Here is a 15,003-nt window from a genome sequence, read left to right as displayed (position 1 = left end):
AACTTTCTTTTGAGAGAATTGAAAAACGAAATTTCAGTCTTGTTCAATTCTTCGGACAGTCATGAACACTCTCTTCTCAATAACTTTCCTTGCATTGGCAGTCACTTCTGCCTTTTGCTATTGGCCTATAGGTTATGCGCCAACTCTCCAACAACCTAACCAACAACCTAACCAACAACTAACCAACAACCAACAATCAGTTCACGTCCCACCAGGAGTCGTTTGTTTCCGCACTGCCTTGTACAACTTCCAGCAATTGTCTCGTCATGACCAACAAACCATTTGCAACACTTTGACCGTCGTTCCCAACAGAGTTGCTGTGGATCCGCCAGCACCAACCAAGGATCCTAACGAAAATCCCACTTTGGGATGCTTCCAGAACCAAGTGGATCGCATGTTTACAACTTCCGTCGACTTGGGCGATCGTAACTCCGTGAAGAATTGCGCTGAAGCGTGTGGAGCTAACGGATTTCCGTATGCTGGCGTACAAAATGGGAAGGAATGTTATTGTGGCAATGCATGGGATGTACAAAAGTATCCTCAAGTAGACGCGAATACATATTGCAACATGAATTGTCCTGCTGATCCATTGTCGAAGTGCGGTGGACCTTCGACTAGTTTGGTTTTCCAAACTGGGAAGACACGTAAGAAATGATTTTTGCTTCATTTCTCTAATAATGTTGAAACTATTTTTAATTTATTTTAAGCTGATGTCAATGAAGGGTCTTTCATGTTTATGACAAGGAAATCGTAACAAAAGTTTGGGTAACTTTAAAGTGAAATTTTCAATAAAATGTCAAGTTCAAAAGAATAAATTTGTAAACTTGATTTGATAATAAAACTGATGTTGAAAAACTAATTGAATTTTGTAACACGATAACTCGAGTTCGATTTTAGTTACTTTTGGTACTTTTTTTCAGAAAAAGGTTTTGAAGCAGAAAAATCAGAACAGCTCTTCGAACTTAGTAGATTCGCTTAATCGTTAGTTTTGATAAATTTAAAGTTGAAGACTAAAAGTCTTGATTTCAAAGTATTTTTAAAACGTCTTATTTTACTTTTGACCCTTCTCCCTCATCCGTCGTCTGATCAGGCACAAGTTTATCACAAATTCGCTGGTATTGCACTTCTCACGTACTTTAGGACAATTTTTCTTGAATTCATTTATATTATCACAGTAAGTTTCGTAAAGTCTTGACATGTCATTGAATATTTTGACATTTTTGTACCATGCCGATTCTCGTAAAAAGTAATTTCGTGAAAAAATTTTACTAAAAAATAAATTTAATAATTTCAGTTTATGTTGTATAAGGATTTCAATAAGGAGGAGGAGCGGGAGCTAATAAAAATAGTTTTGGTCTCGTAACTCAATTTTTTTTTATCTGAATTTCGATAGAAAATATTAAAGTTTCTATCTAATTTTATTTTAACTAAAATTAGCTACTTTTAACGTTTTTTAATCAAAAAGTACCAAAAAAATGCCAAGAATTTTCTTTTTTTACTAAATATTTTACCCCCTCATTTTTTATAAAATCGGAGGGGGTGACAAAGTGAAATAATTATTTTAATGGTTTATAAAAAGTAATTAAAAAATTGAAAGACCTTGAAACGACCTTGAAACAAGTAGCATGTAAGACAAATCATATAAGAGGTTATTGAACTTTTTTCAAATATTGACAACTCTTAAATATTGATAAGAAATATTGAAAACTTTCCTCACAGATAGTTAAGAAAAAAAAGTTCATTCTTGTTCAATTCTTCGGACAGTCATGAGCACTTTACTCTCAATAACTCTTCTTGCATTGGCAGTCACTTCTGCCTTTTGTTATTCTCCTCCGGCACCAACTTACCAAGAACCTTTAGTTCACGTGCCTCCAGGAGTCGTTTGTTTCCGCACTGCCTTGTACAACTTCCAGCAATTGTCTCGTCATGACCAACAAACCATTTGTAACACATTGACCGTCGCTCCAACCAGAGTTGTTGTAGATCCGCCGCCGCCACCTCGACCAGTTGTGGTCCCAACAACAACTCCAACTACGACAACGACATCAACAACTCCCAATCCGCTCAGAGATCCCTTCATGGGATGCTTCCAGAACCAATTGGATCGCATGTTCACACATTCCGTTAACTTGGGCGATCAAAATTCCGTGAATAATTGCGTTGAAGCATGTGGAGCTCAAGGATTCCCTTATGCTGGCGTACAAAATGGGAAGGAATGTTATTGTGGCAATGCATGGGATGTACAAAAATATTCGAAAGTAGATCCGACAAGACATTGCAATCAGGATTGTCCTGCTGATTGGTTGTGGAAATGCGGTGGCAGTTTGACCATGTTGGTTTATCAGACTGGAAAGAGACGTAAGAGATGGATTTTAATTATTTTTTTTACAAAAAAAATAAGTTTTTTCTTATTTTTAGTTGACATTAATGAAGTTGGCTTTCCTAATGCTTTCTATTGGGGCGAACATGGATTTAATGAGATCGCGTAAAAACCTTGAAGAGAAAATTTCAATTCAATATTTTATGAAATTGATATTTAAACCAAATTTAGAAGTTGAAAAAATAAATTTGTTGATTTTTAAGAAATTAACTTTAAAAAATTTCATTTGAAATTTAATAAGGTATTTAAAATTTTTAAAAATTTCATCGAAAATATTTGGAAAAAAAATTTTAGTGATTTTGTGAAAAATATTTTTAGAAAAGAAACCATGTTAGAGTTTTAATTTTCTTGTTAAAATTTTTTTTTCTTGTTATTATTTGTAATAATATATTTTAATGATTTCTAATTAATTTGTTAATTTAAATTTTCAATTTTTTGAATGGGAGAAAAAAATAAGTTTTAAAGTGGCCAAACTTTAGAAAAAAAAAACTAAAAATTTTGCGCCCTATAAATTTTTTACTATTTGTCTAATTTAACAAAAAAAAAATATTAAAATTATTCAGAAATTAAATTCATTTGTTTTTTTTTTATTTTTCATGAAACTTTTTTTTCTTTGCAAAATTTCGAATTTCGATCCACCTAATTTTAAGCAAGAAATTTTAAAATGCTTAGGTACATAAATATTTTTTTATTAAAAATAATTAACACAAAATGGTTAAATATGTATGTTTTTCCAATTTTTTCACTATTATTTTTATAAACGTTATGTTTTCAGCTTAAAATGAGAAAATATCAATATAAATACCTTATTTCACACATTTTAGTTCATTCTTGCCTTTTTGATATTTTTCGCTCATTGTTCTTCTGTTGTATGAGCCAAACAAAAAAAAATATTTCTCTTCCAAACATTTTTTTCCTCATCATCGTAGGTACTCGTTAGATATTTTGTCATAAGTACAAGCACCACACAACAAGCAGAATTCTCCGTGCGATAGTAAACGCCAGATACGAGTATGTGTATTTTTTAATGCATGCAACAAGTACATTTAATAATAATATTTACTTTTGCCATTAGATAATTTTTCACATTCATAAGTTTTTTTTTGTTGTGTACTCGCCACGTTGGTTGTGCGGTTGTCGATCCATAGTCATATGGCTTTTTTGTGTGTTTGTGCGGTTTGTGGAGAGCGGTATTTTGAGAGCTAATGAGTTCTACCACACACAGCGAGAAGTAAGCTTCGTAGGTCTTGCAAAGCTGTTTTCGATGTTTCGGTGCTGCTTGAGTGGGCTTTTCCATTTTCAGTGCAGAGCCACCACGCATACACACGAACGGCGCGACGCTTCTACGAGAGAGGCTTCACTCGAACAAAACACAACAACAACAACAAAAATAATAATAACTGCTGCTATTTGTAGTTACTAAGCCATTAGAGTTGCTTGTAACACAGTGACATATATTTTTCCTTTATATTTTATTTTAGTTTTATTATTACTACACATTACTTGTTGTTCGCTCGTTCGTTGCATCGCATCGCAAATCGTCGTGTCGTGCGTTGATCATTCATTTTTATTATTTGCACTCTTTTTGTACTGCGATTTTCTGCTGCTGCAGATTGCATTGCGCAGTTTTTTGCATGGAACGCCGTGTTTAATGCAAGCTCATGACGACAACGACGACGGTGAAGGCAAATAATAATAAAATAAAAATAGTAATAAAGAAGATAAGAAAGACGGAAAAAAGTGAGAAAGAATGAGAAAAAGTGAATGAAGAGACAAAGAAAGTAAAAGTGAGAAAGAATTTAATAAAAAGTGAAAGGAAAAAGATTTTTTTCAAGAACGTGTTAAGAACTGTTAACAAGAAGAATGCGTACCAAACACATGTAAGAAAAAATATTTTAATAAAAAATAAATAAAAAAAAATATCTGAGTGCAACACATACGGATATTAAGTGTCGATGATAAATAATTTATTACACATTTGTTTTTTACTCGTAACTTGAAGAAAATAATAATTGACGTGGTGAAAAAAAACATGAGATCGAATGATGATCAAATTTTTGTTTTTAAAAAAATTATTTAAATTAACTAATTTATTTAAAGAAAAAAGATTAATTAAAATGTTCTAAAAAAATTTTATATTTAATTCAATTAAAAACAAAAAAATAAAATAAGTTCAAAAATTAAACTTTAAAATTTCAAAAAAAAAAAAAAAAGTTAAAAAATTTAATAAAAGTTACCTTAAATTATTTTATTATTAATATGTTATGTTTTTTTTGAATTCAAGATAAAAGTTATAAAAATAACTTAAATTTTCTCCAGAAAATAAAATGTTAGAATTTTTGTAAAATTTTTAAAATAAAAAATAATATTAAAAATTTAAAAATTTTATTTAATAAAACAATAAAGTTAAAAAAAATAAAAATTTTACAAAAAATAAAAAAAAAATAATTAATTAAATAATTTAAATAAAATCTTAATTTTAAAACTTTTTCTAAAATTTCAAATTTTACTAATTTTTATTTTAAAAATTTATTAAATAAATTATTTCATTATTTATTTATGTTTATTTTATTTTTCTCTAATATATGTAAAATAATTTAAAACAATTTTTGATTAATTTAATTTAATTTATTTTTTTTAAATTTAATTAATTAATTTTAATTAAACTAAAAAAATTAAAATAAAAATAAATTTGGTTATAATAAAAATATATTCAAATTTTCTCTTTTATTTTTTGACGAATTTTACAAAAATATTTTATTTATTTATTTTTTTTTGCATTTTAAACGACTTTCCGATATATTAAATAAAAAAAATGTGAATAAGAAAAGAATTTTTCGTCGTAAATCTGTTTCAACTTGCATTTTTATTTGCAATAACGATGAATAGATACTCGCGTCTCTCTATTAACGTGAATACTAATGCAGAATCGTAATCTTGTCACGCAATCTCCAAGCAATTTCCATACACAATCGCTGTATTTTTTTTACTTCATTTATCGTTCTAATCAATTTTTCTCTTCTTTTTTTCCTCAGCAAACGCCATCATTACCACCAAAGTACTAGTAATAGTAATAAGAGTGCCAGTAACGCTACCAACATAGATAAACCAAAAGATTTGCGACGTCATCGTCGTCTCAAGTCAGCGTCGCCTGCGCCAGCAGCATTTTCCAACTCCATCATCGACTTGGACAATGACGATCTGATGCAGGACGTCGATCTGAATGACATTTCCACTGACGACGAAAACATACCAAAAAACTACTCGAACAAGGCGGGTGGAGGAAAACGCGCCTCGTCGTCAACAACGACGTTGACAACACCCAGCGGCGGCGCCGACAGTTTAAAAGCTAGTTATACCAATTTTCACAGTAGTATTAGCAGTAGTGGCCATTATTTTGATACCAATAACACATTTAGTCAGCTAGGCAGTGATAGGAGTAGCAGGAGGGACGACATTGAAGACACCAAGATGGGTTCCTCGGGCGGCGGCGGTGGCAGCAACAGTCACAATCAGTATTTTAGTTTACGCTGGAACAATTACCAAAGTAATATGACGACGGTCTTTCACAAATTGCTGGAGACACAGTCGTTTGTTGATGTAACACTCGCTTGCGAGGGCAATTATTTGAAAGCACACAAGGTAAGTGGCTCTCCCGCACTGATTACGAATATTTTTTTCGTAGCTTTTTTCGAATTGTTCGTTAGTTGGTCGTTTATTGTTGTACCAATTCTGGCAGAAATAATGTATTTTTGTTGCTGTTTATATGGAAATACTTTAATAATGATAATAATAATATTAATGATGATAATGATAATGATGTTACAGTAGAAATATGAATAATATTGGGAAGTCAGACAAAACGAATGCAATTATATTACAAAATTCAATGAAATTACTACTGAAAAGAGTGAGCGAGCAACTCTTTTTCATGGAGTAAATTTTCTAATTAAGTTGGAAAGAATAGTAAATTAGTTCATTTTTGTAAATTGTTCCATCACTTTTGAATGGAAATTGATAAAAATCGGTAATTTTTTATTTATTTATTTAATCACGTTCAATAATTTTGACAGAGTCATGTTTTTTTTAAACGTAACTTAACTTAAAATTTTATGCTTGTTGTTTTTTGAAAAATTAATTTATTCGTATTTTTTTTTAAAAATTAATTAAATTAATTAATTAATTAAAATTAATTTAATTATTAAAAAAATAATTTCATTTTTTTAATGAAAAAATTACATATAAATCAATTTTATACAAAGTTTTAATTTAATTTTTTAGCAAAAAAAAAAATTAGTACATATTAAATAATTTCAGTACACAGATCAAGTTTATACAAAATTTTCTTGAAAGTGGACTATTTATTGAAATTAAAAGAAATAAAAATTTAAAAAAAGAAAAATTTTCCTGAGAAAAGAAATCTAAGGTTAAAAAAAATAAAATTAATTTTGAGAACATTGAGAATTTTTAATCTTTATAAAATTGTTAAAAAAAAATAATTAATTAAAAATATTAATTTTTATTCAATTTAAATAAATTTTAATTCTAAATTAATTAAAATTTTTATTATTTTTTTTTGAAAAATAAAAAATAATTAAATAAAATAAAATAAAAAATATTATTATCAAACACTATTAAAAAATTTGATCAAGATCAGAGTTTTAGAGTAAAAAATATTTTTATTATTATTTTTTTTTGGTTTAAATTTTTTTTTTTTATTAAAATATTTTGAAAGAATAAAATAATGATATTTTAAATTTCATAAATATAATTTTAATATATTTTTTTTGTTGTTTTTGGTTTTTATCACATTTATTATTTAAAATAAATAAATAAATAAAAATATTTTTTTTTAATTTTATTAAAATTTTTATTTTAAAATTTTTTTTAATTATTTATTTAAAAAATATTTTTTTAAAATCTTAATTAAAACTGAAATGCTCAATCCCATATTAAAATTTAAAAAAAATTAATACATATTTTTATTAAAAATTGAAAATGGCTTTTTCAAAAAATATTTAAATAAACAAATTAAAATAAAATAAAATAAAAAATAATTGAAAAATTAAAATAATAAAAAAATAAAATAAAAAAATGTTTATTATTAATTTTTTATTAATTTTTAAATTTTTTTTTATTATAAATTAAATTTAACGTTATTATTTTTTTATTTACTTTTTTTTTAATTTAGTAAATTATTTTTTTTTTATCTTAATTAAATTTCTGTCAACGCGAGTTTTTACTAAATTTTCTTGGCAAAAATATGAACAGAGTATTTTAAAAATGTAGAAAATATGGTTTTTTACAATATTCTCTAATTTATAATATTCTAAATTAACCTTGATAAAAAGTTTGGTAAAATCCCAAAAAAACTTGTCTGACAAAATCTTCAGCAAAATAAATTTCCATAATATTCACTCTACGAAACGCAAAAAAGTGAGAAACAGCAATAAACAGCTAGAATACAATACCGACATAAAAAAGCTCTAAAACTATTATCAGCTTGAAAAAACTTCTAGCTGTTTTATCTATTTTGAAATACTTTTTATTTCGTTTTCATCATCATCATTATCATTAACTATTATCATCGTTCATATCACTTTTTTTTTGTTCCCTCTCTTTCTGTCCTCTTGTCGTGCGGCAATACGTCAGCGGCAGTCGGTATCTCAGAAAAATAAAAAAAACAAATACACTCTGATATGATTTTGTAATAGTTATAGCTGTCGCCGTCATCGTCATGCAAGTTGTAAAAAAATTAAACATATTTTTTACTCTTCGCCATACATGAATAAATAAATAAAAGCTTACAAATTGCTGCTCGCATGTATTTGTTTGTACATTTTTTGTTGTTGTTGTTCAACTTTGATACGAAACGATGATTACGTGGAGTTGACTAGTTTTTTATTTATTCACGTATGTGAAGCAGAAAGACAGAAAAAAAGTAAAATTTGTCATAAATGGAAAAAGATAACTGACGATAGTGTGCATTATCGCGTTCTCCATCTGTCTCGCACTCTATAAAAGTTAATGACGAATGACTTTGTGTAAGTGCCTTACTTAATGCAATTAATGTTGTTTGTAAATTTTTTTGGCATTGCAGTTTTGTCTTGTGTTTCAAAAGACTCCGTTTAACGTCGCATGACCTGACAACAATCAAATAAAAATGTGCAATGTAAAAAAAAGTAACAAATATAAATTTTTCGTGTGTTTGTTTTACTTTTGACACTCTTTTTTTTTGTTTTGTTTTGATAAGTTTTATCAAAATATAGTGTGCCGAATACGAAAACAACAGACAGTAAACAGACAAAAAAAAAGTACAAAGAATGGAATGGAATGAAGCAGAAGTTATCGACAAATACTTATTTTTTTTATACATTTTTTTGTGTATTCATGAGTTTCAGCAAGATTCTCAGCTTCAAAAGATATTTTGTCTGCAATTTTTTTATTTTTGCTTTTATTAATTATATTCAAGAAAAAATTAAAGACTTTTTTTTAAAAAAAAAAATCTTAAATAATTTAAAATAAAAATATATGTCTATATTGATTTTTCATCAATTTAATTTATTTATTATAAATTATTTTACTTTTTAAATTAAATAACTAATTGAATGAATAAATAGTTAATTTAATTAAATTAATTTTAAAATTTCATTTTAATTTAAATAAAATTCATGTTTTTCATATTAAAAATAAAATATTATTTTTTCTGGTATTTTCTAACCTGATATTCAATTTTTCTTAATATTTGATCAATTTTTACTAAAATGAACAAAAAATTCCAAAATAAAAAAAAATCAATCAAGGAACTTAATTTTTTACTGATTTTAAGACATATCAAGACTAAATATTTATTTTTGAATTATTTAAAATTATTTTTCTTTAAAAAATTAAATTAATTTAATTAAGGCGAATAGATTTTATATTTCAAAAAATTTCAGGATGAAAAATAAAAATTATTATTTTTTTTTTTTTTGAATAAAAAATCATAAAGTGTAATTAAATATACCAATGAATAGGTAAATTTGCTTTTGCATTTTTTTCTATGAAATGCAGGTGAAAAATCTTTAAAGTCACGTGACCAAAATAATATTTTTTTTTTCAAAAATTTAAATTTTGTAAGATTTTTATAATAAAATTAATAAAATTTTAAAAAGCAACGTTTAACATCCAAAAACGTTAACAAAATACAAACAAAAAATTAAAAAATATTTATTGCAACGTGGAAAACTTAAAAGAAAATTAAAAATATGTATTATAAAAATATGTATTTTTGGAAAAGTTAGTCTTTGCAAAATAAATATTAATTTATCAAAAAATTGTTTAAAATCGAAAGTTAAAAAAAAATGAAGAACAAAACAAATCGCCAGATTTAATAAAATTTTTATTAATTTTAATTATTATTTTTTTTATAAATAAAAATAAAATAATAAATAAATTTTAATTGATTATTAATATTTATATTAATTTTGCCTCATTGACCTATCAACTTCTCAAATAGGGCAAGATACATCAATTTAAAAAAAAATTATCCTTATTATCAAAAATATGTTGAAGTACCCAAGTTACAATTTTTTTTTTGCAAAACGAGCCCCAAAAAATATTTTTTTTTTTTTAATTTTTAGCTTTTCTTTTTCGTCCTTTATATCAATTTAACTTAATTTTTCCTTTTCAATTCCAGGTCGTCTTATCAGCATGCTCCGGCTTCTTTCAACGTCTCTTGCTGGACAACCCGTGCAAACATCCCACAATCATCATGCCATCGGACATCGCATTCTCAGACCTACAATTCATCATTGACTTTGTCTATCGCGGCGAAATTGACGTCTCCGAAGCAGAATTACAGGTAAGCTCATTAAAAATCCTTCAATTTTCACTTTAAATAATTTTTAAAAAAAACCCCACCGCATATGCAATAAACATCACACTCGCCTTATTTTCCATCAGCTACAACTTTATTTTCCGCTTTCATTCACGAGACAAAAAAAAATACGGGGTTTCTCTCACTTTCATTCAACTTCAACTTTTCAATGTCATAATTCACATTATCTTCCTCCTTTTTCTGCTCCACATTCCACATCTCGCGTGTGTACATGTGAATTTTCGTAATAATAATAATTTTATAGCCATGTGTAGATAAACATGACCTCGTGTACGAGCGACGTCGACGACGATGACGACGACGGCGGCAGCAAAAAGAGAAGAGAAGACGAACGTAGACACACACACACGCGACGAATATAAGGAAAAATTTGTAGTAAATGACGATAAAAGAGAGTGGAAATGTTGAAAACGGAAGATAAATAGGTGATTTTCATGTGTGGTGTTGCCGGTCGTCGTCGTCGTCGTGCCATGTAATAAAATTGTGTGTAGCGAAATACTAGACAACTTTGTGAATGAATTTCGTGTGTGTGTGGGACACATGTTTTTACGCGAACGATGTAAATATTGGAACATGTGTTCGGTGCATTTTTTTTTTATTTTTTGATAAAATGTCCTTGATAAAAGTGATAAAAATTCGAAAAAGGATCAAAATTAATGTAAATGATTTTTTTTGTGTCGCTATAATTATTGTCTTTCATCTTTTTTTCGTATATTTACATTTTCTCGTGCTCACAATGCAAATGAAACATCCTTTTTCCATTTTTTTTTTCATAATACTTTTTTTTCAAATACATGCACATAATAAATTAAAGTCATCTTTGGAATGAGAAAGGGTGGCAACAACGAATTTGTTCATTATTAAAGCCACCCTTGCCATTCCACGGTCCCTTTTGAGCGGTACGACGTGCATTCAGCATAGTTTGAATTTTTTTCTTCGTCGTCAGCAGCCCTTTCATACACGTATCTCCGGAATTTTTTCCATTTTTTTCCCTCTATTATCATTATCGCAACGACAACGGGAATTGTTTGTGTCCGTAGAAGACGCGGAGAAAGGTAGAATGCCTTGTTTTTGCTGTTCATCGCCTTTTATTTCATTATACGCCACGCCACACGTACGGCAATGATGATGTTAGACTCGTCGACATTCTCGTCGTATTCGGAATCACATCACAGAAAACAATACTACCTTCTTTTTATATAATTCTTTTTTTTTCTCGGCTTATGTAGTGCTGGCCGTAAATACACGGGAAAATCATGTGGTTCGACGTACGACGAGTGGTGTGGGGAAGGTGGTTGCATCATGCGCCTTGATTGGAAAAAAATGTGTGTGTACAGAAGAGCCTACTTTTTTTTTCGTCGCGCACTAAACTTTTTTTTTTCTTGTTCTTCTTTATTTTATTGATGTGCGTGTAAATGCGTCTCTCTCTCTCTTTTTTTTTCGCAGAGGAGTTAATTTTTATCGCACAACGCTCGGAGCGTTTCTCCGAGAATTAGACGCCACTGTCCATCCATGCCCGCCATTCGATTCCAATTGATTCGAGTCTTTTGTTTGTACATTGATCCTTTTTCATACTTTTGTGATTTTGTTGTTGTTTTTCATTAAAGGTATGCAGCGTAGATGTGCCTACGGAACATTATTAATCAAACCGGTTGGGTATCGGAATCGTCGTCGTCGTCGTCGTACAATGCGCGCGTTCATATTTTCTTATAGGATTCACAGAGAAGTAACATATGTGAGAATGTATTTGTAGTTGGTAGATTTTTTTTTCTGTCTCTTGTCTTTCAAAAATACCAGTAGGGTGGAACGATTTGGAGTTTTTGTGGATTTTGGAAGTGGGTGACCACTGATTTTGAGTCAATATTTGGGAAGAAATGCTGAGAAAAGTTTCTTTTGTGTGGAATGTTTGAAGTTTTAGTCGTCCACGTTCGCTTTCGTTTTGAATTTGCACTGATGGCGGGTTGGTGAAGGGGCTGGGATGGATAAAATTTTTGTCAACAATTTTCCAGGAATTCTTCTTAACTCAAGGATGAAATTTATTTTAAATTAGTGAATTTTTAACATCTCCTAGAACAAAAATGAATTAAATTCAATTAGGTAAATAAATCAAATTAGGTTTGAAATTTTAAAAATTACCTTCAGAGTTTTGTGATTTGGTATACTTGAAAGAACTCGCTTGCAAAAATGTATTGTTACTGGGATCGAAATTCATTTTTAAGGTCAAATTTTAAATTTTTCAGTATGAAATCGTTTTAAAATATCAAAAATAAATTAAATTTTAAAAAATTAAATTTTTTTACAAATAAAAATTTAATATCTTATCTTTTTTCTTTAAAATTTAAACATAATCATGTTCGTCGAAAATATTGCGAAATCTATCCATCTAGCCATCTGAAATAATTGAATTTTGGTCCAAATTTATTTTAAGAAATGGAAATTTAAATGCCAAGCATGGATTTTTTTTTATCAATGACCTTATGAACTAAAAATTCAGCCTTTGAAATTTTTTAATGTTAAAAAAATAAATAATTTTAATTTAGGCGATTTTGTCGAAAAAATTCAGGGGGAAAAATACAAATTAAATATTTTTGAATTTTTAATTGAAAAATTACTGTTGTCGATAAAATTATACAAAAAAGAATTTAATAATAATATGTTAAAATTATTTAATAGGGTTTAAAGCTTTAATAGGACGTTTTCTATTGAAATGTAAAATAATTTTTTTTTTCAAGTCACGTGACCAAAATAATTTTTTTTCAAAAATTTTTATTTTGTGAGATTTTGTTTGAATTTTCTTCAATTTAGGTTCAAATTTGGAAATAATACAAACTAAAATCAAATAAATGTTAAGAATCAACGTTAAACGCTAAGAACTTTAAAAAATTACAAAGAAAAAATTCAAAAATATTTATTATTTACTTCCCCCCTTTCCTCATGAAAATCCTCATGGGACAAAAAATGAAAATATTAAATTTATTCACCATTATTTATTTACTTTTTTTTTAATTGTTAAAATTTAAAAAAAAAATTAGTAATAATTTTAGGACAAATTATTTGCTTAATATTTAAAAAACATTTTTCCTAATTTTAAATTAAGATATTTTTCAAAAAATATAAATTAAATTAATATTTAAAAAATTACATTACTTACATTACATTTAATGTAATTTAAGTAATACTTAAAAAAATTATTTATTGTAAAAAAAAATTCACGAAAAAATTAATTTATTAAAAACCATCTTTTTAAATTTTAAAAATATTTTTTTTTTAATTTTAGGAAGAAGTCCAAAAAATTAATTATTTTAATCAACAGGTTCTCTTTTACATTTTTATTTGTTTAATATTTTTAAGTAAAAACCTAAAACAATAAAAATACTCACCCAAGTCCTCAAAAATTCCTAGAAATCGTCCCGTTGCCCCTTTTTCATGTACCCGCCATTGAAACTGCCTCTTTTCAAACCAAGTTTCGTTAGCATCGTAACCACCTAGCTTACGGCACTATTTTCTTATCGTATCCCTTATATACCTGCCATACATATCTCGCACACACAACGTCGCACCGAGTCTCTTATATACCGAGTCCAGCTACAACGACGACGACGACAGTTCTTGAATTCTATGTTTTGGTATGCTTCGCTTGCTTTTGCCATGCCAAAGTTGTGCGTACCGCAAACAGCCGAGTAGGTACTATAAAAGTTGAGACAATACACAGACAAGAAAAAAAATTCTCTCGCTCTTCGAACTCTAAACTGCCTGTGATGGTGTGTGTGTGGATACATAAGGCAAGTGTATGCCGTCTATGCTTTTTGTACATATACATAGCATGTACTTTCAAAGGGCGAAAGAAGGAGTATAGAATGCAAGGTTTGTGTAGAACTGTATTAAAAAGATTTCTTCCTTCGTATAATAAACACCATCAAATTTTTTGATATTATTCATTTTTTTGATCCGTGTGTTGTCTCACAAGTTTTTTATAACAAACAAATATTAAAAAAAAAATATACAAAAATTTATAAATAAATAATTTAAAAAAAACAGTATCAAAAAGGAATATATACACAATCATACAAAACATTTATAATTGTTTGAATTTGAATTGATAATAAAAAAAATAGTTTAAAGAGATTCCCCGAAAAAAATTTGTTGTTGACTATTTGTAATAATATTAAATAAAAAAAATATTTAAAATAAATTTTTACACATAAAAAAAATAAAAAGACACACGCATACAAAACAAATAATAAAAAAAAACGAGCGTAAACAGTGAATATTTTATTATTTACAACAAAAATACCGAGAGAAAACATTGATAAGCAAGAAAGTGCGAGTGTTCTAAAAATAGAATAAAAAAAATTCAATCGTTTATAAAAAAATAAATAAATACATTCCATCAAATTGTGATAATAATAAAAAAAAATAATAAATAATTATTGATCCGAGGACGAAAAATACGACAAGAAATTGATTATTATTATTATTTATGCCACAGAAGACACAAAATATAATTTTATAAATAAAATTTCTTCAGTTTATCAGACGAACAGAATATAATGAACTTTGAATAAACTTGCTCGAGATACGAACTCGTGTGTGTGTCATAGAACTTTATTTATATACAAATCCATTAATATATAACAAAAATATATTGTAAAAGGAAAAAAGGGACGTCTAAGGATTTACTTTGAGTCACACATATCTTTGTAACGTACAGAATATAGACACGTGTGTCGATTGATCAGGAAAA

The 15,003-nt window shown here is 27.6% G+C and overlaps 1 protein-coding gene across 3 annotated transcripts in view; it reads left to right on the top strand.

Annotated features, from left to right (window-relative positions):
* Window positions 1-15,003, top strand: part of LOC134829260 (protein bric-a-brac 1-like) — a 61,820-nt gene that overhangs the window by 9,106 nt on the left and 37,711 nt on the right. For 2 of the 3 annotated variants that reach the window (XM_063842265.1, XM_063842264.1), the window contains exons 1-3: window positions 3,981-4,260; window positions 5,416-6,022; window positions 10,059-10,223. In XM_063842265.1, the coding sequence (XP_063698335.1) occupies window positions 4,244-4,260; window positions 5,416-6,022; window positions 10,059-10,223 (789 nt within the window). In that variant the 5' untranslated portion in view covers window positions 3,981-4,243. Of the gene's footprint in view, window positions 1-3,980; window positions 4,261-5,415; window positions 6,023-10,058; window positions 10,224-15,003 lie in introns of those variants that run through there. The other variant, XM_063842266.1, reaches the window with a different exon arrangement.

This window comes from Culicoides brevitarsis, chromosome 2 (genome assembly GCF_036172545.1).
Source record: "Culicoides brevitarsis isolate CSIRO-B50_1 chromosome 2, AGI_CSIRO_Cbre_v1, whole genome shotgun sequence".
Classification (NCBI taxonomy): domain Eukaryota; kingdom Metazoa; phylum Arthropoda; class Insecta; order Diptera; family Ceratopogonidae; genus Culicoides; species Culicoides brevitarsis.
Note: the sequence above shows the minus strand (reverse complement) of the source record. Positions and strands in the feature narration are given on the sequence as shown.